This window comes from Micrasema longulum, unplaced genomic scaffold (assembly GCF_059751315.1).
Source record: "Micrasema longulum isolate JH-2025_06_02 unplaced genomic scaffold, ASM5975131v1 h1tg001700l, whole genome shotgun sequence".
In the NCBI taxonomy this organism is placed as follows: Eukaryota; Metazoa; Arthropoda; class Insecta; order Trichoptera; family Brachycentridae; genus Micrasema; species Micrasema longulum.
Window position 1 is genome coordinate 132,415 of NW_028278878.1, and position 24,783 is coordinate 157,197.

A 24,783-nucleotide genomic window follows, 5' to 3' on the forward strand; every position below is an offset into this window, starting at 1 on the left:
GAAAATAGTTACAATATTAAAGTGTACAAAAAATAAAATATTAGGTAGGTACAGTTAGATTAGATTATAATTATTATTTTTAATTAGGGTTCTAGCATTTTCTTAAAATTAGTTTAAAGTGAGGAAATATATATATTTTTCAGCAAAAATGTGTTATAATTATTTACAATTCTGGGCAAAGATGCATTCTTATTGTTATTCGTGCTTGAAATATTAACATGAAATTATTGTTACAGCCGATTTGTGCGTTGAGGAATACGAATTTCAATTTTCTCAAGCAGTTGAGGGCAATCTAAGTTGTTATTACATATTTTGTAAAGGTTAACGGTATCATTGATGATCCTTCTAGATTATGACAGATATTTCGCTTTGGCCCTTCTGGAAATCGAACCCGGGACCTAAAGCATGGAAAGTTAACGCCCCAACTACTACACAATTAGGCGCGCATATCCCCACGCGATTTGCTTTTTCAGTATTTTTGCATGAGTATTGAATTATGTATTTGTCGATTTTGATAAATATTTATTTATTTTTTATTTTACGGACTTATGCAGTTCATTCTAACCATGGTAAATAAAATTTCTTATACTAAATACAGGCACTAATATAATAAAATACAACTAAATAAAATTAAAACTAGGACAAAAAAAAATAACTACCTCAAGACAGTATAATTATTATAAGGTTGCAATTTTTTTTAAGTGGCCACGCTTTCTAATGATTTCAGTCTAAAAGGTTGCATGGGGTTTTGGAATTCCTATAAATATTATAAGAGCTTTTAGATATGCGTCAGTGACAATGCATCGAACATAATTGTATCAGATATTTTGATCATTGCTTTAAATGTGAAATCCATTGTCTTCGACTAATATATACATAACTATTTTAAATTATAAGCAACAATGACTAGTTTGTCAACTTTAAATTGCAGCGCTGTTCATAATAATTATTTGTCACTCAATACATTGCGATAGTCAGGGATAAAAAACGTGAATATTATTTGCTATTTAATGTAACAAACAACAGATAAAATCTTGGATTTATCTTACAATTAATAACAATCCTTTTACTCACTATAAAATAAGCAAGTTACACGTAACTCGTACGTGAAATTAGCAGGTCACACGTAGCACATATATTTTTAGATTTATCAGTCGTTTGTCAATGGACTGGTCATAACGTAGCGCTTCGTTAATAAAAATAAACAGGTCATTCATATTCTCATTCTTGTAGATGCGGTCAATGCTCAATAATATCGTGACGTTTCTGCGACCCGAGTAAATCTATAGGAGTCATCCGGAAATCAATTCTCTGCGTCAGCCAACGTGCTATCGTATTACGTACATGCAGAAACAAAATCACACATTTCCTGTGTATATACAATTAATTTTCAAAACATTCAATCAACTTTTAACAAACTGGTGATACGAGCGAATGTAAAATCGCAGAGAAACAGGAAATTAGTACACGACCTCAAAATCTCATAAGGAAGTAAAATGAACACTAGAAAATATATACATGACTAGCGGACCCGACAGACGTTGTCCTGCCGAACGTTGGCTTGCCTGCTATCATCTTGGAAAAATACTTTTCATCTAGGTACTTGTTTGTGATTAAATTCCAAAACTAAAAATTGTTGATGTTCAAAAAATATTGAATTTAAGTAGGTACTTGTTTATGCTTGAATTCCAAAACATAAAATAAATATTTTTTCAAATATAGCATTCTTTTTGCAAACGTCAAACTTCGGTCGTCTCACCAACAAAGGGGTGTACTTATCTATGAATACGATTTTTAAAAATTTAATACTATTTTAGTGTTACCGAAAATCTAATATAAAGAATCAAATGGGTAGAAATTATAAGAAATTTAAGGAAAGAATCTGATTGAGATCCAAAAAAAAAACAAATGCTGTTTGTAAACATTCAAAAACAAACTTTTTTATACACAAAGAAACAACATCTTTACAATTTTTTTGCAAATGCATTCTCCTAGAATGCAACCCTGGTAGATCAATGAATAAAACATTTATGCTCCCTTTTTTTTTACATATTCGATTGAAGATTTTAATATCTACGAACACACACAGCGCAAAGATCTATATTTCTCTGAAAACCGCACGTAAATCGGTTAAGCCGTTTAGGAGGAGTACGGTGATATCACGCGTACAGAGGAATTATATATATATAAAGAAGAATAACATCTTCAGGTACAATATGCAGTTACGATATGTAGTTACTTAAGTATAACTTTTACGCAGCTACGCTTTTTGTTAATGTATTTATTCACTATGCAATAAATACACTTCAACCCACAACATCCTTCTCTTCTATCAACTTTCAACTGGTAGGAGCTCCTATACTTTTTCCCAGACATTATTCTTACAAATCTATTGTTGCGGGGTACCCGTAAGTTAGTCCTCGCCCTTCAAACCTCGGTCTTAAGAGAGCCTGACTATTGAGTGGAGAAGTGTTTTCACATTGCTAAATCTCCTCCTCCAAGTAAAAGTCCTTTTAGCAGCTAGTTATTTGGTAGGGGGTGAGTTCTTTCACATCCTCAGGTTTAGCCGATGGTCCACCGAGGAAGCGGCTCCTTTTGCAATACAAAGCATCACATTAGCATAGAATGCATATAGATGTTTCCTCATCTGCACTGAAGAAAAATTACAGGTTGTACATAGCATGTTATTTGACAGCAAGCGGGTCAAACGAAGCTCAATCCCTCTCCGATAGCGCTACAGCCCAAATCTACCTTTAGCCTTCCGCAACTTTCGCCTCCAACTTTGTCTGCCACCTGGTCAAACGAAGCTTATTTCAATAAGACGACAGATCATAATATTCTGTACAATGTGATATTTGTTAAGTGAGTGAGTCATACGTAATACAACATTTAGTAAGTTACTAAAGTAAACGGGTCATAATCATTTTGATTGTCTAACATGTCATACACAGCATGTCTTTTAACAAAAGCGAAGATAATGTAACGCCTGTTATTTTCTGAAAAGAAAAAAATAAACTAATGATATTTCAGGATCGCACCCAGGGGAAATTTCGTTGGCATAAATTAATTCATCACTTTTGATTTTATTTTTCTACCACTGCACTGTCGTTTGCAATGAGAAGTAAGAAGTTTATTACATCGAAGATGATGTTGTGATTTGAGCAAGATTGATCTTCTATTGTTTGCATATATTTTGGGCTCGGCACGAGTCACAAAGGGTAACAATCAAAAGCGAGCCCATATTTCTAGACAAGCAGTCGCATTATGAGATCAATAAACTATTCATCATTGATGTAAATGTGCCTGGAACCACTTCTCCGGGAAATTAAATTCCAGGACCTATTTCAATAGAGACGTTATGATTCTTGAATAGATTCACACCACTCTTTTAGGTAGTCATTAATAGTAGATACAGTATACTCATAATAAATACCAATTTATATATTACAACTGACAATGAAATTATTTCGGAGAGGGAATATTATGGAAAAGGATGCGCGGTCTGATTTTCCTTCTTACAAATGTATTCTCGAATTTCCTTATGCAGCTTAATCACAATGCCCGCACTTGTTGGCAATTACTGACGTTAAAAAAATCTTTAGGATTAAATGTTGGTTATAGACTTTTGATCGACGTGAAGTTTTGGGGCGTGGAAAAGGAGAGGAGTACGAGACCTCGCTTTTGTCAATTTTAGTTTAGCATAATCAGTCCGACGCGACGTCCAGTTTGTCTTTTTCATCCGAGGCATTCGCGAGCAAGTGACGCAAAAACCATATCCTCTTATGGCATTTACGATGCTAATGACCTTCGTTACGTTACATAGGGTATTATCACAAATCGGGAATATTGTTGAATTTTAAAAAAAAAATTACAGTTGATTTTAACGATTTCAAACTAAGGAGTCAGATGGCAAAAGGGACCATTTGTACTTTTCAAAAATGTTCAGAATTGCTAAAATTAGACACAAACTAAAGAATTTTATATAGTTTATATTTGAAGCACTAACTTTGTGGTTATTCATTAAAATAAAACAACTTTGTTTTTAACCACTAATTTTTATTTTTCACCGACCGGTTTCAAAGCAAACAAGCTTCTTCTTCATGGTTTACGTAACTAATGAATTGATTCCTTTTTTATTTTTATCATGTTCACTAAATACTACACGTAAGAAGCTTGTTTGCTTTGAAACCGGTCGGTGAAAAATAAAAATTAGTGGTTAAAAACAAAGTTGTTTTATTTATTTTATTATAAAGAATTTTAGTTTTACTTTCCAAAAGTTAATAAGTTAGGTTCGGTTAGGTTAGTTTATATATTTGTTTGTAATTTTAATAAAGTTCGCATGTACAATATATATTTTCAGGGCAAATATTATTCGGAAAGTTTATAAATAAGAGTAAATTCATCATCATTTTAGAACTTGAAAAAAGGCGAATAAGCACCTTAATTCAATCGTAGCCTATCCTTCAAACTCTTGATTGATTTTTATATTAAAACATTACAATACGAATTTTTTTAAGTACAAAAACTATATTTACTATTCTCATGGTAGCAAATATTTCTCTTTAATAAAATTTTGTAACAGTTCTTAATTTCAATGAAGAAACATTAACAAAAGCATGCGAAATTATGATTATTGTTATAATGATATATTTTTATTGTATTAAAATACGGATGAATTACATTTTCTCTAAAACGTTTTCAAAATAAATATGCATTTTAAAACTCGTCAAATTTTACATGGTGAACATTTGCGAGTTTTTAGCCATGGAGAAGTTTTTCTCATCTTTCAACCAATCATTTTTTTCTGTGAGAAACAGGTCCATTAAAAGGTGACAGCGTTTCACTTCCAGTTTTCTCTGAGAGTTCGTGAAAATTTTACAAAGTGAATTTTTTTCTAAAAAATTCTTATGAACGAAATAATTTACCGCCCTCTGTTTAAAAGCACATCATTTTATATTTTTCAGTAGGGTTGTAAAATTATTTGCGCTACAATGCTGAATTACAATGAGGAATACATTTTTGTGTGTGAAAGATTATCTTGGGATTCAATTACTTGCAAACATTTATCAAATTCAAAAACAAGATCTAGAGTTAACTGATTACAGATTTTCGTGAAATTAAATTGTTTCAGCATGTTAACACTGCACATATTCAATATTGCGTTTGCACGAGATGTGATATTAATTGAAATTAATGCTTCGTCTAAAAACCACGTCACTTCAGGAATATTGTAATCTCCCACTATTAAAAATGTAGCTTTGGCGTATTTCATTCGCAAATAAGTCACCACGATTATGTCAGACGACGCCGACAATGGAATATAAACACTTCCTAGAAACAGTGGAATAACTTAAGCTAATTAATAACATAACATGACTTGACCTAAATATATTTAAATATTATTTTTTTATTATAATGAATTGAGGAAGATGAGGGATTGTTTTCTTATAAACAATACGTAGAATACAAATAATAAATATCCAAAGGAAAAGTTTCTTCGGGATTTTCTTTATTTACTACTGGCTATAAAGCGTCTTGTTTTAAAGGATTTGAATATTCCATTTGGAACACTTCCAGTGCTCTGTTTGAAAATTTTATTCGCGCCATTATCTAACCATAGACAACGCTTATTCTACACCCAAGCATTACCGCGGCAGATAAATTTATATCTCTATTTGAGTTTATGGCGAACGCTTGTGATTATTATTATAATATATTGGAATTGTTATAATCGTATACATTTGCAATAATTAGCATTATTCATCTTTATCTATCCTTCAGCGACAGTTTACAATAATGCAATGCTGCTCCTCAATAATTCCCAATTCTCTTTTTTTTTTTATTAACTTTTTTTTTTTAATTCATGTTTTCTGAACTTAGTACCAACAAGTTAATTTCTTGCCCAACAGACGTAACATTTGAAATAATGGTTGTACTGATTGAAATGATTTGAAATGATTTAATCAGTACAACTACTAATTGAAATAATTTAATCATAATTGTTTGCAACGCCTGCAATTGGATACACCTAACATACTTTATTATATAAATATGTTAATTGTGTAAGTTATTATATTTATTAGTTTTCGCATCCACCTGAATTTCATAATTAGCCGTTTTTAATCAAACGATCACTATTTATTCTCAAACGATTAAAAATATGTCTTTTATTATTTTTTTTGTATCAATAATGTTTTTTATAATTTTGAAAAAAAAATTGTTTATACTCTGAAAAAATCCAAATTCATCAATAATAACGTACGTGATAATTTTAAACATCCGGAATCCAAATTCCTCACTAGAAGAACTAAGACCATTATTTACAAAACTCTCCTTAGACCGGTCATTACATATGGTGCCGAATGCTGGGTTATCGCCCAAAGAGATAAAAACATGATATTAGTATTTGACAGAAAAATATTAAGGAAGATATTTGGTGCTGTCAACCAAAACGCAGTGTAGATGAGACGGTTTGATCATGAATTAGAGGCACTGTATGGCGAACCCAACATTGCACTAATATACATTAATAAAAATAAGAAGATTATAATAGTCCGGCCATGTGCACAGAATGAATGATAACCGTACCCCAACAATGATTCTTTATACCACTCCGGAAGGCAGACGAAGCAGAGGCAGACCAAAATTAAGATTGCTAGATAATGTGGAAAGTGACGTTAGAGCAATTGGCCTGACAAACTGGAGAAAAGCTGCAGAGTGCAGGGAGGAATGGAGACAGATTTTGGAAGAAGCCAGGGCCAACAACGGTTTGTAGCGCCACTGATGATGATGTAGTGATCGTTGACACAACAAACGATATGTTATATATAAATCCTGTAAATGCCAAATAGATTCACGATCTTTGTTAAAGCATCATTTAAAATTTTAAATGTATTTTATTAATTTAAATAACGCGTTTATGTTCCTTTTTAATTTCACAAAACCCGTGCTTTAAATTACTGCCGTATGAAAAATGAAACAGTAAACAATTAATTTCAACCAACTTTGAGAAGTGCAATTTTGACGTAAAAATTGGTCAATTTGCTGTTAACGTTTTGAATGGTAAAAATATGATACGAGTATATTACATAAGAGTTCTTTTACAAGTTTAGTAACAACCTGTTTCTTGTACTTGCTCAACATGTAAAATATGATTATTACCCTTGTTTGATGTCACACCGTTTTCAATTTACATATTAATAATTCAACACCACGCGAAACATGTTTAAGTCGTGTGAAAGGTAGTGTAAAAATAATAAAAATCTTGTTAATTGAAAACAGTAAAACATTATTCAGTAACCCTTTTGCTCCCTGGCGATACAAATTTATCCTGGTGTAATATAACTCATATATTTAATATCTATTAACCAGTCTTAATTGGAGAAAAGAACGGAGATGGACCTTATATGCATTTAAGTGATGTCCCATCTCTGTTTCTATCCATTTCTGTTCATGTTTCCAAACGTGTCACCAGGGCCCGATTACAATGGGAATTTAGCATTTATCTTAAATTTTATTTACAAAGCAAAATTAAGTTTTCTGTATGAAAAGCAGAAAATGCATACATTGTACTAAAGGTTACCGATGAAAATACTTTAAATGTTTATGCAAATATACTTATTTTCGTACACAAATATCGGTTTTTATTTATAGACAGTCGAAGATAGCTCTGTTAACTTCGCATCGTAATCAGAGCACAGAAGTCAAAATCTGCTATTTTTTAAATATTCTAACAGTAACTTTTATTTTTATGCCCCGATGTCCAGAATGCGTTGATTTGTTAATTCGTTTAGGGATAGATATTTCGCTTTTTGTAGATCTCTTTGCCTTTAATACAGCGTGGTATGAAGATGGAATAACATGGGTTAGCTCGAAGCCTTGTATTATTTTGATCGTTTACGAATATATTGTATACCATTATTTTATTCCCCTTGTTTGTCTTTGCTACATAGTTTTACTTACATATTACAAAAGAGATGTAAAACATTTTAGAGACAGTAATATAGAAGTTGAGGCATCCACAGGGCTTATGACCTGTCATTGGCTGGTGCATACGTTATTTTGTCTAAGTTTCTTTTACATATATTTTTTTCATATAACGATTGTCATAAGTCAAATATAATAAATAAATGAATTTGATGCAACTAATCACTGTCGGTACATATTTTGACGTTTTTGAATATTTTCGGCCATTTTGAAATAGTTAGTTTCAAAAAATTACTCCTGGGGATCACTTTTGCTTACAGCTGTCACCCGTTTAGTCGTGTAAAATTACTAATTCTTTACGAACTTCTATAAAATAATTATGATAGCAAGTAAGTTTTTTTATTTTTTATTTTTGTTGCATAATTATAATGTTGGTTTTTCATTGATGTTGAAAAAATATCATTTTTTTTCTATTGCAAATCCCGTACGGTACAAATTCGTATTACTGTTTTTTTGTAGTGTTTTAAATCATTTTTTTTTTTAGCAAAAAAGAAATATTAGCGTTCTTATGATTTACCCAAATATTTAATTTTGCCATTTTTCATTTTCAACGAGTTGTAAATAACTCAATATTAGAAACTAGAATCAAGTTGGAGTAGAGTGGAATTCGAACCATGGACCTTGGGTTCATAAGTTCGAGACACTAGCCACAGGACTACAACCCGATTTAATTATTATATAATATTAGTTTCCAAGTAATAAATATAACTGGAAAATATAAAGTTCAAAATATCTGCTAAATTTATGTTCAGGGTCAAAGGATTTAACACGGTTTCTTGGTTACCCGACCTAAAGCGGATTTTGGAGGTTCTGAAAAAGTTCTACAAACTTGTGATGTAAAACAGCTCAAACTTTCATTTTATTATTATCGACGTATCGTTTCCGGCAAATTAATCATGTCCAATCGATTTAATCCCAGTCAGTGAAGAATTCGCTTCCCTTTTTTACTCAATAAAATGAAGTACATATTATTAACTTCTGGATTACCACAAAAGGTGCCCAGGCTACCAGATTACAGAGAGCTCCTTCGGGCAGCTCTTCTTGTTCGGCAGCGCAGAATTTTTATTGTATGTGGGAGACTTAATCATCAAGAAGACTTAACCGTTTGAGAACTTATGTATGTGCGAACGTCGGTAAAGAGTAAGAACGACACGCGGCATCCAGACTCCAGACACCTAGATAAACTTTTGGTATCTCTGAACGGTCATAAAAATTAAGAAGTTAAAAAATATAGCTGTACTATCGTTCTTCTTTATCACTTTAGCCACAACGTTGCATCTAATTCGTGTTAATTAATTACCATAGATTTTGTAGTTGTCACTTAAAATGAACATAAACGATTTAAGGGTTAAAGAACAAGAAATACTTTGTTACAATTCATCGTGAGAGAGATTTTACTGTATAATGTAAAAAAGAAGACATTAGTTTATCATTATCATTATGAATATTAATGAGTAAATTCAATGCGCCCTTATTTTATGTTTTTTTGCGCCACAACAGGCCTAGGCACAGGGAGGCCCAACTACAGTGGTAAATTACTACAACACACAACAACCAGGCTTGAAAAAATCACATATTTAATTTTTTTGTTCTAACCGGGAATTGAACCCCGAACCTTCCGTTCGTGAGTCAAGTGTCTTAATCACCACACCACGGAGGCCGCCTTTACTTTAATTTGTCTACTTTACTTTACGAGAACAATAAATGACCTCTTGTTCATTTATGAATTATTAACAATAAAATAAATAGCTCTTAACTGCTCTGAACTACACTACAAGGTAGATTTGCCTCCACCCGATTTCCTTTTTCAGGACTTTTTTATTTGAAAGCAACCATCGAATCAAAAACACTCGTCTAGGGTTCTGGTTCTATTTGACACCAATATATGGAAAAAAGACATTGCTTAGAAATTAGTGAATAAAATTATTTGTAAAAACTACTGAATTTAATAAATATTCCTTGTGAAAATCAAGGCTTTTATTCACTTACTTTTTACATTGCTTAAGTCTTTATGATTTCATTACAGAAATATTCCAGTGCTTTGTTTAGTTATAGTGGTAATGCATGCGGCATATTTCACAGAAAATAAATGCACTCCGACCGCTTGCAAAGCGTTTATTTATTAGTTTAACCAACCGCACTATATTACTCATTCAATTTAATTTAATCACGCACTTATTGCATAATCGGGCCATTTCAGGCCATTGATTTCAAAGAGATCAAGAGATTGCTTAGTTGATATTGTTTACTTATTCTTACTCTGAAAAATGGGCGTCAGTGCTATTAAAATCGATATGTCTGCGATGGGAAAAACGGAATAAAGAGAAAGGAAAATAAGAGAAATCAAGGAGGAGAAAGGAGATGCTTTTTCCAGCGTGATTCAAACAGAGCTACTGTAGTGTAGAAACGTCTTGGGAGATGATTTCACAGTCGAGCCGCACGGATACTGCATGAATTAGAGAAGAAAGAGGAATTATGGATAGGAGTTGAGAGGATGGCCTTTGGATTAGAATACGAACCAAGAGGAAAACCATGAACTGAAATTTAGTCCTCATGTAATACAATAATTTACTTCTGTTAATAAAAAAAACTTTTTTTCTAGAACATCCATTTTGACATCAATAAATATTAAACACTCACCATATAATTTTCTCAGTGAAGGTTAAGAGTTTTACATTTTCACTGTGGATATTTCTATCGCAAAACTTGATAATCCAGGTGCAATATTAAGCATTATTATTTTAAAAACAACTCATGTTTAATCAAAATAATATTAAAACAATGCGGGTTTTGCATTTCGTAAAATAACAAACCTCCATCACTTGTATATTGAGCGTTCCCATAACAAAGCAATGTTAACCTAAATAATTTCTTACTTCTCGGAAAATGCGAGGTCAACGAATTTTTCTTTATTTGTTTACCATGCTAGAAATCTCGGGTTCAATTCTCGACATTAAATATTTATATTAATGTTTTTTTACAATAGAATTTTTCTTTGTCCAAAGACTAAGACTTATAAGCGTAAGACTGATTATTTTACTTTCGTGTAACAATAATGATCAAGATACGCTGCTTGTTGTTCTAATGCAGTGGCTTATGAACCATAAGGTGCAAAAAGGGAATAATTAAAGATAGGCGCAGTTGGTTAACGTCGCGCAAAAAAATTTAAAATAACATAAAAACACTTAATCTTTAACCACTTATTATTTGTTTGATTTCCGACCAGTTTCGGAGCTACCCAAGCTTTCGTGCTTCTTTACCAAAGTATAATTTAAAAAATATATGTTCCAATTTTATAATTTTAACAGTATCTACATAGGTATCCTAATCTCTAATACGTAAGTAGTATTTTGTGTTTGTGGGTAATTAAATATACAATGAGGAGATAAAAACAAAGTATTCTTATTTATATTTTAATTATGTAATGAATAACCACAAAGTTAGTTCTTCAAATATAAATTTCATACAAATATGTTTATATTGTATTTCTAAATAGAGTTTCAAAAATAATTTCCATTATATTATTATGCATTTAGGGTAATATAATCTTCATATTTAAACTAAATACATATTTAAGTAGCGATCCGAACATTCCTTTTGGATTTACCTCCAATCCTTTATGTAATTTTATGAAAACCTTTTTCACCCCACGAATAATGTAAGTTCAATTTTCGACCAAAATAACTCCACGGGGACCATTCAGACTTCGAACTGTTAAACCTTTTTTTTTTCTATTATCATCAAACCTCGCTTGTGTTTCGTTATCTAAGAACTGCGTACTCAAGAAAACGAATGAATTATTATATTTCTACCATGTCTGAGTGATATTCCAACAAATACAAGTACAATAATGTGCTTAAAAGATGCAACATTTTTCCATTCGCCCTATCTAAATCAATTTATGGCAACATCTTAACTTTAACCCTTAAAATACTGTGCCAAAAAACCCCCCTGGAAACGGTGCTTTATCGTTGTGTTACATATAGTTACCAAAAAACGAGGTATTTTAAAATACAGGTATTTAGAAACAATAATTTAAACCATTGCATTTGGCGAACATCTGGGTTTTGACAATTAATGTTAGTAACATTTGGCTAATTTGACTTCTCCGCATTTTCTCTCCAATCAAAGTGTAATGACATTGAAAAGGTGGACAAGTTTGAGTACCTCGGCAGCATTTTAACAGAGACCCTCGACCCAGATATATAAACTTAATGCAAAATTGAGGTACCAAGTGCTGCTTTTAACAAAATAAAATCCCTTTTCTGCAATGATAATCTAAACTTGAAAATAAGGCTAGAATGGTAAAGTACTATATTATATAGTCTATATTGTTGTATGGCTGTGAAACTTGGACTCTGATGGTGAACACTATGAACAAGCTGGAGGAGGCTTTTGAGCTGTGGTCGCATCGCAGAATGCTTAAGATATCTTGGACAGACCTGATAACGAACTCAGAAGTCTGAAGTCGAGCTAGAACAAACAGCAAACTTTTAACCTCCATAAAAGTTGGTAAAATTTTGTATCTGGAAAATATAATGCTTGGAAAAAAGTACCACTTGCTTCATTTCATTTTGAAGGGGGGTCACCGAGGGACTGGAAGAAGACGGATGTCCTGGCTGCGTAATATACGAGACTGGACTGGCTTCAGAACTATGCAGCATATTTCCCGGGCAGCACAAGACAGAAAGACTTTCGCCAGAGTGATTGCCAACATTGGGATACCTAACAAGGCACTAAGAGAAAAATAATAATTTGAACAAATATACTATATATGCGGTTTTATAATCTTTTTTCCTTAAATTTAAAAAATAGACATGTAATTTAGGCCTGTAATAACAACCTACGACTCCACTATTTTAACAAATAAGAGAGATGATATTAAGTCCTGTGTTCTATTTCGACTTATGTAACGTTATGATGTTACACGTGGCTATGATGGCCACACAAGTGTTTAAAAACAGAACGCTTCAATTTTATTTATTTCTAAATTAATTGTTTATGTAATGGGTGGTTATTCTCGTATCCCGAGAATAATAGTGTCACGACTCAAATATCTCATTTTTACCTGTAAATGAGTTATTTGTGTGTGTGTGTGCACACACCCGTGCTATCACAAAATAAACATGCCTTCGCAAACACAAAACCACAACTTAAAGTTCACTCACTTGTGCAATCTAGTTTTAAATGTTTTTAGAAATCACAATAGCATAATAATCTTGAATTGGATTTTTAAAATATAATACAGCATTAACATTTCTACTTTGAAGGCCATATTCATATTTTTAAGAATCATACCGCTAATTGTGCTAATAGGAATCGTTTATATTTAGGAACATTTCTGCATACAAAAACGGTAATTGTGGAACTCCGTTTTATTTATAATATAAAAACTCGCGTTTTTTTAGTCCCGCGAGTATTTTTTATCACTTTACAAGATGGATGTTTCTAAAAATTTAATAATGCCCTTGTAAGGCTTAAAGATTGCATTTTTTTCGATTCATAAGTGCAAATTATTCGGATCAAATAATGTTTTTGACGAATATTCGTTAATAAAACCTTTGCCTTTATAGTCAAAATTAATTTACTGGGCTTATTTGAACATTAAAAGAAAGCTCAAAGGAAAATAATGACGCAAAAAGTTAATTCGAAGCGTAATTAGAAATAATTTTCTGTTTTATATTTCTACTAATTTTTTTGTCATAGAATTCATTACCAAAAATGTCCGCATCCATTTAAATATACTTTTCAAGACTCATGAAAGATTTTTTTAAACTTTATTTTATCTTTGCGAAATGTTGGCTTATTGGCTTTTTTATGTAGAGGAGACTGGGGTTAGTGGTCACAATAGCCATATCTCCGAACGACGATAAAATTCGAAAATACTTTCTTCTGTTATTTCCGAACGGTTTTCAATTATACCAACCTCAGAAAGTTTTTTTTTCGCCTGCTTTCTGTGTTGTGAAATATTGTCTGAATAATAGAAACATTGATTATTAGTAAAATTTTGGATTTTATTATTACGTTTATTAGTCAAACGTTATCGAGTTAAATTGTTGCATTTTATCGATTTCGTACATAATATTTTACGCTCTAGAACGTTGCTTATAATGCTTGAAGTGTTCGTAAACTTTTATAGGTTATAATTGAATACTAGTATATAAATTTTATTTATTAAATTAATAAGATATTTATATAATAAAATACTTTATTATGAGACTACTTATTTTTATTTTGAAGCACTACTATACATTTGAGTTTGTGGATGATTTTCAAAAGCAATGATCTTTCCAACCCACCTCCACTATCCATTTCTTAATAGCAATTTTATATTGTGAGTACTTACTAATTGTCCTTATGGATAATGGAAGTAGATTGTACACTTAACCCGGGAAGTAGGCCAATCCTCTTTGACCGAAGGTTGTATTTTTTTATTTTTGCAGCATCACGGTGGAGTATCTAGTAACTCTTGTATTTGTAACGGAAGGTAGAGAATAATGTTTATGTGCGTATAGTAACAGAGCTTTTACATAAAGTTGTTTAATAGATTTTACATTAAGATTTTCGAATATACCGAGGGAGCGAGTTCTGATTGGGACTCTTAAGATAATTTTTATTAAAGCTTTTTGTGCAATATTAATTTCATATATATATTATTTTATATATATTAATAAAATCTAAAGGAATAAGTAATACCTACTCGAATACTATGAATATCAATCCCTTTCTCGAATAATTTATTTATATCTTTAAAAAAAAAAACTTTTTCGTTCATTTTAATTCTTTTAAAACCACAATTTTATTTATTATTTAGTTTTCTTTTTTGAAACGAGGCGAGGTTTAAACTCATTCACCACAGAATTAAACGTGAAAGAAATACATATATTTAAACATACTGAATGGTAGCATATTACACCCCCTGAAAATTCCTAGAATTTCATAATGCCCTCTCAAAAGTAATATCCATCACTATTGCATTATGATTTGATTTCTTTCAATCTTAAAATAGTACCTACACATATAGTAAAATATGTTTTAAATGTGTGTTCTAATAAAAAAACGTGGGTTCAACGCATATGCTTAATTTTTCTGTGAATTTGAATATGTTCTATATTATTTATATTTTACTACCTTGTAAATAAAGTATTGTATTTTGTGTGTGAATTATATTTTTATTTATTTTTCAACGTAAATCATATTTTTTTCTTGTCTTTGGTTTTATTATAATATTTGTGTTAGTTTGATTTAATTTAATTTTTATGTATAGTATTTTGTGTCAAGGGTTTTGTTTCCTTAATTTGAAGTTTTTAAGTATTATATTTCTCGTGTAAATAATGATAAATATATTATATCAAATATGAAGCATGTCCAATCAAAATGGTAGAACGTTAATAAATATGACATTTAAAATTTGACAGCAAACAACGTGTCCAGATATTAAATTATATTGCCTGATTTATCACATTCGCCGCGACAGTTCGTGTGTTCATGAATGATACGAGCCTTTCTGAAATATATTTAATTTAATGAATAATTATGATGCATTCAAATAATGCTCTAACGTCGACTGTATCGATATAATTATTAATCAAATTGTATATATACTCTAAGATGAAAACCGTTTTTTCAATTGACTTATTTTGTGACAACTGTAACTATATTTAATTAACAAAAATACCATTTAAAAATACATGTAAAAGTAAATCTTATGTTTTGTTTTGTTTACCAACTGATAATCAAGAGTTTGTATTATGTATAAAATGTATACATAAGTTTTTCCCATTTTTTTCCAAATGAAAAGAACAAGAGGACACAACAACAAATAAAATACAACGAATTAGTCAATAATGTCTTCTTCTTCATTATTTTACAACCAATTATTTATAGCATCTTCACCGTACATTACGCAAATACCGCAAGCAGCTTTATTTCCTCGGTTGAACGAGTGTCGAAAATCCTCACTTTCATCTACATAACATTCCATTTTGAAGGCTTGTAATCAAATAAAATAATATGTGTAACGTAAAAGCATACCCATTCCTTATAGAACATAAAATTTTCTTTCGAATAGCGTATGACCTTTACCATTTTGTTTTACTTTTTGAGCTCGTTTTTAAATTTGAAAAAAAAATGGACACTTCTTTTGTTAACACCCTATTTTAAACCAATGTTACCTACCCGTTCTAACATAAGCCCATTTCACGTCATGGCAAAAATCGACACGATAAAATAACATAGGGTGGATTAATATTTATTGTAAAATAATTATTTTTTTAATAATATTTATTTATTTCATACCAGGCAACCGTAATAACCAGTACACCATTAGGCCGACTAACCTTTGCATAATTTTCTTTTGCAGTATTTTTTCCAAAGAGTAGCCGCTTAATTTTTTTAGAAATAAAATAATATAATTTTTATTAAAACCAGTTAGTGCAACCGATTTCTGAATCAAATTGATGAAAAGTACCTCGATCCTACTCACTAATCGAATTCCCTTGCTGTGCCAATAATTACAATAATTAATTAGTATTTGAAAGAGTGCCATACGCAAAAGCATAAGGGGTTAGGACTGCATACTGGCAAAATACGTTTAGAATAGAGGAATATTCCACTGTTGCAATAATAAATTGGCAACTGTGTCTCCAAAACTTTATTTTGATTTTTTCGTTAATCCTTTCCTTGCTGTGCTAAAAAAATCCGCGCGTTCCGGTGCTGTGTAGTCAATACACATACAAAATATGGGAATTGCGAACTGAAAAATAGAACAGCCATGAGCATGTGGGGACCAGAGAGTGAGAGACGAGGATGTGTTGTTGTCTATGGCCGCAGTGCCCAATGGACCTATATAAGGGCGCGTAACACGTCAGTCGCCTTTCTCTGTCTTCACCAGTATTCAAATTCACTTTAAAGTATTCTTTGTTTTATCTCTGTATTTTCGTGTGTAGTAAACCAAAAATTGGATGTAACTTAAACTATTTTATTTATTTATTCCTTGAGGTTCTTGTGGTAGAGTGGGATTTCAGTATCAGACCTTTGGTCCGTAAATCCACAACACTACCACGAGACTACAACCTGGTTATGGTTTTTATATCCTTAAATTGTGTCCATGTTTACTGCATTAAAAAAAAGTTCTTCGTCTACAATTATATCAATGGCTAATTTATGAATACATTTTAAAGATTCTATTTAAAAATGTCCAGTTTCCTTTAATAGTTTCGTTTTTTAAAGAGTTATTTAGTTGCTATTAGCGGCTAAATTTAATATTTTATTTTGCTCTTTTTGGTTTTTAGAACAAAGTTTTTTATTTCAAATAAATACTCGATAATGTCGCCACTATGCTAATTTAATTATTAATATGAATTGTTCATAACAATTGTCTGTATATTGTTAGTCCTAAGTTTTTAACATGTTAAATTTCAATTAGTTTATTTAACTATAATTAAAACAAAATTAATCATATTTTAAATATAACCGTTAAAAACATGAAAAAACCATTAGTTGACGCTCACAGTGCGAGCAAACGAACCACCCTTAGCGAAACTCCGAGAGTAATTGAGAACAATTGGCATTTTGTGGCTAGTAGTACCTACAGATTGGCCTGAGTCACACGTGAAATTGTCTCTCTTGCTCGCGAATATAGCATCGAGAATACGACGTAAAGAGTGTTAGAGATAATCCTATATTTGGTACTATTTTACTTAATCGCCGTGACAATGCGACACAGCGGTAAATTTTTGATTGTACGAGGCATATTCAGAAAGTAAAAGTACTAAATTAATTTACTAAAAAAAAATATATTAAAAAAAATAATTTCAGAAGATTGTTTGAAAAAAAATTCTCACAGCACGAGAGCTAAACAGTACTCTCACTTTCTGGATATGCCTCGTATATTTGATTCATCTCCAATTTCTTATGAAATATTTTTTTGTGCCAAATAAATATTTATTATTAATTAATAAATTATTTCAATCGATACGTAAATATATAACGAAGGTATACAAAAATCTTAAACCAATATTTATTATATTATCAGATAAATAAGTGTTATTATATGCCATGCGTACTGGCTACACATCACCGGGAACGAAGAGTTAAAATCAACGATTTTGTGTTGATGTAAAAAAAATCATGATTTTTTCCGAACCTGTTTATACCCGTTTTTTTTAATGTTGTAACTGGTAACGGTAGATATGTGTTCGAACCTCGGACTTAAACTATCTCAAATACATATGTTTATTTGATTTTAATTTATCTTTCGGATTACCGTAAGGGCAAAATGTGCTCTATCTTTATGTGACGGTATTGCGCTGGTCCGTTCACCCGCCCTACTTTCGACCCCCACAACGCCCTTCGCCCCTAAGCGGGGTATAACGAATTCATGAAGGTATTCATACGAGCTATTTCTGCACTCTGAATGCCACGGATATGGATAGACGGAACAGCGAATACTTGGAGATGTTGGGAAAGCGACACTTAAATGAAATACTGCGTTGTGTTTTAAATGGAACCAAATGTATGTGAATGAAAAAATGTTACAAACTAAATGTTAATAAATATTTGTATATAAAACCAACACGACACGCTTAATCAACCTAATTGTGCCTTATCATGCTTAATCAACCTAATCACCCAATCAATTTTAATCATTACTTAATTCTTAATACAGAAGTTAAAATCTTGCATACAAATCATAAAGGGTTGAAAGTAAATAATATGGAATTTCTTTTCAATTTCTTTTTCTATTTTTTTATTTGAGATTGGCCAACGCGTCGAAAAAATACTTATTTGGGATTTTAGTCCCATTTTACACACAGAACTGAGTTTTTTACATTAAACTATAAAAATGAGATGAAACTAGATTAACGATATTCTTGTAAAATAATTAAGTAAGTGCCATCAAGAAGCTTTCGTTTTTTTGTTTTTTTTAAACTTTAAGTACAAAGAATAAGTACTTTGGCGGACTTATTGCTAAAAGCAATATCTTCCAGCCAGCCAAAAAACTGACTGGTCAAAAGAAGAGTTGGTCAAAAAATTTTACTAAGATAGGAAAATATGTACATTAAAAATAAACTTTTTTAATTAAAAATAACAGCTATTTTGATTGGAAGATAAGAGTTTATAGCTTATATTAACTTTAAAAAAGTACATTATGTTATACATGTTTTAAGATGAGGAATGTGAAATCAGATAATCAATTTGGAAGGAGAGAGAAAGAGGAACCAGGGAAAGAAAAGGGATTAAAATATATATTTAAAAAAAAACATTAAAATACCGGAAGTTTAGGATTCTGAGGGTATAAAGTAACGTTTCAGGCGTTTCTTGAAGGTGGCTAGAGAAGGTGCATTTTTTATGAAGAGGTAGCTCATTCCAAAGTCTAGCACCTTAAATGGAAAAAGAATAGCTGAACGATGATGTGCTTTGCCGAGGAATGGAAAGTGTTCTCTCCTGAGAAGAGCAAAATGAAAGACCATGATCAGAATGGTAAATAAAATGCTCTGCTCTGGTTGTGAAGCATATTATAAGGAAGTGAGAGATATTAAAAGTTAATGCGCTAATAAAAACGAAGCCACTTGAGTTCGGAGCGAAAGGGTGATACATGGTCATACTTTTTGAGATAGAAAAAAAGCGGATACTTTGATTCTGCAATCGCTTTTCATTTTAATCTCTCCTTTTTTTAGAAATTCCAGCTTTGAACACCCTTAATGAAATGTGATTTAGTCTTTACATGTTTAATTCTACTATACGTGTACCTAGGCTTCAATTTTTTCCAAGATAATGGCTTTTGCTAAGCTTATTGTTATTCAGTGAATTAACGCAGATACATGGTATTAAATTATGAACTATTTTATTGAACTGGAGGCATGAGACGCCCGTTCCCTTGATTAGGTGCTTTATCATAATAATCCCGTTTTACGATATAAAATATATTTACAGTTATATTAATCCGCAGTACGAACCCACTTCCGTTGCCATTGGCGATATGAATGACGATATTTACATCTATAATAGAGTTGGTTGGAAGGAAATACATGGCAATCAATTCGCTATTTTCAAAAATAAATAAAATCCTTTGTTTATGATTATTTTTAATATATAACTATCAATTCTCTAGGATTATTATAGACATAAGATTAAACAAGGATGGTTTAACAAAATAAATATGGTTTAACCTAATTTCTAGCCACCGGAAATTAAATTTGTAATATGTTTTACTTTGTCAATGAGGACTACAAGATATTGGATATAAAAAATGTATTCTTACGCGCGGTAAAAGTTAGATGATTCTAATGTACGGTGAAGTTTCTTGAACATGTATGAAAAAAATAATAAAAATGAATTAAAAACGAACTACTTTGCATGATTTTAATAGTTCTCCCGAATCAACCAATTATAAGAGAGTTGTGATATTTTTCCGGTTTACGGTAAATCAACCGACATATCGAAAGGAAGGGGAAATAACTTGAGACGTCACACGCGAAGTCATTTCAAAAATACAAAACTTTTAAAAACTGTTGCGCTGACAATACGATGCATAAAAATTAAAATTAAAAAAAGCACTGAATTTCGTCATTGTAAAAACTATGAAACTTTAAGAAAATTTGACTAATGTTTACAATCGTCAATAATATAATTTTTAAATAAACAAATCGCACGCAACATAAACTTTCTTTTTGTGTACCATTTATTTTTTCTTTAAACTACATTATACATATTTTTAGGGTAATGCCGCCAAACGTCAAAGGAACATTTTTTTAAAAGTACTTTTCAAAATATATTTTTTTTGGAAACTCGAATTTTTTAAATAAAGAAATTGAGATTAAAAACGTATTTGACCAACGCAACAAAGCGATACGCATCGGACGCGGACTATGGTAGAAGCTGGGTAGGGAAGGGGTCGGGGTTTGTGGGAGAGATGCCAGTCAGAGAAATTAAGGATTGTCTTCATTTTCAAATTATAATAATTAGATTTACTTATTATATAAAATGAGATTATGAAAAAAAAAAAGGTTTTTTTTTTAAGGTTTACCGCAAGAAATATTCCCCCAAAGTTTCACGGCCAGTCCCTGAAGCACGTGTATAGTTTTTTTTTGAGTCAAACAACAGGCTTAAGTAAGCCCTAATAGATTGGCATTATTGAGTAATACTTTATCTAAACATTCTTAAAAATTGTCTTAAATTAACAAAGTGTATAATTAACAAAAGGTATGTATATAGCATAATCTAGGCGAAAATGGCAAGTGAGACATCGCGAGTCAGGAGAAACAACACCGCTTGCTTCTTAAATGCCTGCCCTTGCTGTAGGAACACATCGACAGTACCGTTTGGTGAGATTTCGTTCATCGTTCTGATGATTCTTGACAGAGGGGAAAAGAATCCGATGTTAGTTTTATAATTTCTCACAGCAAAAACAAGATTGGTACGCAAGTTACGGCGAGGTACATTTAGGTTTATCTGGGCCTTTGAAATCATGGGCATCAATACAGTTAGATATTAATTTGTGCAAGAATAACTCTTAACTCTAGACGATCATAATAGTTGATTATGAAAGCATTTGATCCGATTCTAAATTTTAACGATTTTAAAAATTTACGTTGCACCGATTCAATCCGCGTTATATAAATATTATAATTAGGAGACCATAATATAGAATTAAATTCAAGAAAACTACGAACAAGTGATGCAAGACTTTAAAATAGTTACTTTACATTAACCAAATATTCAGATTACAAACTTCACCGATTTTTTAAATTACATTTTATTATGTAGTTATTATAAGTATGTGATTTAAAAATTGTTTGCATGCAAAATGAAAAAATATTGACTGTATAGTTTATATCAAATGAGACTATTATGTTTCATGTGATAAAAATTATTTTCCTTTAAACTTAATTGTTTTATTTGTTTATTTCAGGTAAGTACATTCTGCCTCATTTCATTCTACATTGAATCAATTTGTGATCTTGGTAAGTGATTTTGATTAAAAAATTATTTGGCATTTACATACATATAAACTGGCAATCTTGTGGTCGAAAGTGGTGTTCTTATTAGGTTGTTTCTGAGACTATTAGTGTTTACTAATACGTACAGTGTACAAAATGCGTATGTTATTTAATTATGATTTTATGTATTTAAAAAGTCCACGGCTTGTTTTTACATTTTTGAAAAAAATATTCATTACTAAGTTTATATTTGCGAACTGCGAAATGATAAACTATACAAAAGAAACAAATACATATGGAAAATATGGTGGATACCATTGTAATGGTTAAAAATAAATAAATGTTATGCGTTCATTTTACGAAAACCACAAAAAACCCTCTCCTGAAAAATTACGTTTCAAGCGAATGTCGATTTTGAAAAAACGGTTCTCAATTACTGTGGCAACCACCCTATGTGGTATTTATTTGAATAAATAAATTAAACTATACTGGGACTCGGGCACAAAATGGCTTAATGACTCAATAAATATAAAATGCATATAAAATAAATAAAAACCTTCCTTTAAATTTTGATTTTGAACAGCTTGCCCTCCACATACCGCACACCGTATCTAAAGAATTAAGATTACAGGCGTTGGCTGAAAATTTTAATGAATAGGTAATTGAACAATGTTTTTCCATCACTCTCTCTCAAATGTCTCCCAGATACTGTGCGAAAAAACAACGGCATGCCGCGCCGGACTAATCATACCTAACTAAAATCGTCAAAATTTACCTTTGTCTCTCCACGTCCCGTTTTCCGCACCCTGAAACTAAACCTATTTGTTGAATATAAAATTATCCATGTCGGTACCCCGTGCGTTTTTCAAAAATAGTTATCATGTTTGTATACCGTCCAAGCACACAAACTTTTCATCTTCAAGTATTTTATGCATTTATCATGTCATGTCTTTCTCGTTTTCTGCATCCTTCAATATTCGCATCATAAATTCAATTTGATCTTCTTCAAAAAAATGTTCCATAAGCCTATGTTACTGCCTGCCTGAGAATGAAGTAACCATACAATTTTTGCTTCTGTAGGTAAGCACATTTGAATGATTCATATAAAAACTTTTTGTTTCGCTCACATACACAAAGGTTTATTAAATATTTAATTATGCTGTACCTATAATAACGACAGATTTAGATTATCTGATTTCTTGGTTTTATTAATTTTCCTAAGCAATCTAAATTTATGTCTCAATCCGGAATAAAGCTATTTCTTTTAATATCAACTTTACGGTATTTTATTCTACATCTGCATTTTTCATTATTATTTCGATCTATTGAAATGGCCACAGTCATTTTTAGTGCAGTAATAATCCGCTTCAAGTCGAAGTGAAGATGAAGACTCAAATCAATTTATAAAAGCCAACGATTATCTGCTGCGCAGAAATTTTATTTATTTATTTATTTAGGAATCATGGTGTTTAATACATAAAAGTTACAAGAAATAATAAGTTCATTCAATAATCAAAACGCCAATTTGTGTGTGTGTTTGTCTGCCTTATGGTGCATAGGGCACTGTATCCGTACGCTAACCGCAGCGTATCTTGATTTTTTTTTTATGTAAACGTACGATGAGCAGTCTTACGGTTCAGGTTGCAATCCAAAGAATATGAAATATCACACATTTTTTTAAATATATCTCCTCCTTTCCTTTCTCTTACCATCTAATACTAGTACTGATATTCAATCAATTAATTAACATAAAAATATTTCTATTTCTATTTTTGCCCAAGTTTTGGAACTGAAATCCAAAACACCTTTTATTTTATTGGTTATTTAAAACTATTTTATGTCAATTATGTCATGTTGAACCAGAGTCCTCTTGCATGGTAGGCAAACGGTTTCTTTTAGCTTTCTTGTCGACAAGGCATTAGCAAAATAATTATTTGTTTCATGATTTATTCTCTTATAATATTTCAATTTTCTTGTTTGTACTATTTATGTATAAAATGTTCAAAAATACATATTTACATAACTTAATTACAATGAAGTATGTATCATGTATTTTTTTCTTAAAAAACGAAATATTAGCGTTCTTATAATTTATCCAAATATTTCAATTTTTGTAGCTATTTTCAACGAATTGTAAAAAACTCACCACTAGAAAATGAAAATCAAGTTGGGGTCTAGGGGGTTCGAACCTCGGACCTCCGTGAGTCCGCAACACTAGTCACGCGACTACAACCCGATTTAAAATGAATCCATAAATCTTTTATCAATATTTTTTTTTTTATGATTAATACAATATACTATGTGTTTTTATTTATGCATTTTCAAGTATTAATATAAGGTACATCATCGTCATCATTTTCTTTACGCACCTAGTGGTGCATAGGGCACTGCATTGGTACACCAATCACAGCGTTTCTTGATCGTTTTTATTACATGGTGATCAGTCTTACGCCTTAGGGTACCAGTCTAGGGACTATTTATTTTATTTATATATTAATAACATTATACATACATTTGTTAAGGACAGAGACACAGTTTATAGCGACACAATCAGGAACGATCCATGTCTATGAACTTGCTCTGACTCGCTAGAAAATCCGTGTTGAGTCGGGGCACTTGTAATGCATTCATAACCATACATTCACACACATATATACATATATATACTATGAAATATTCTAGTGTAAAAACACCCTTTTAAATATTTTTTTATATCAATCATGTTGAGAATCGAACCCGAGACCTATTGCATGGTAGGCAAATGCGCTGAATGCGCTAACACCACGAGGCCGAGAAGGTATGTACAGTAAATTTTAAACAAGTCAAAACTGACAGCCGTTACAAATCGATTAAA

General features: G+C 31.2%; 1 protein-coding gene across 1 annotated transcript in view; it reads left to right on the forward strand.

Annotated features, from left to right (window-relative positions):
• Positions 1–22,219, forward strand: part of LOC148274284 (dystrophin-like) — a 144,578-nt gene extending 122,359 nt beyond the window's left edge. Inside the window, exon 6 of the mRNA XM_088237347.1 lies at positions 21,902–22,219. Coding sequence (XP_088093473.1) covers positions 21,902–21,961 — 60 coding nt within the window. The 3' untranslated portion in view covers positions 21,962–22,219. The remainder of the gene's footprint in view (positions 1–21,901) is intronic.
• Positions 22,220–24,783: the final 2,564 nt, after the last annotated feature.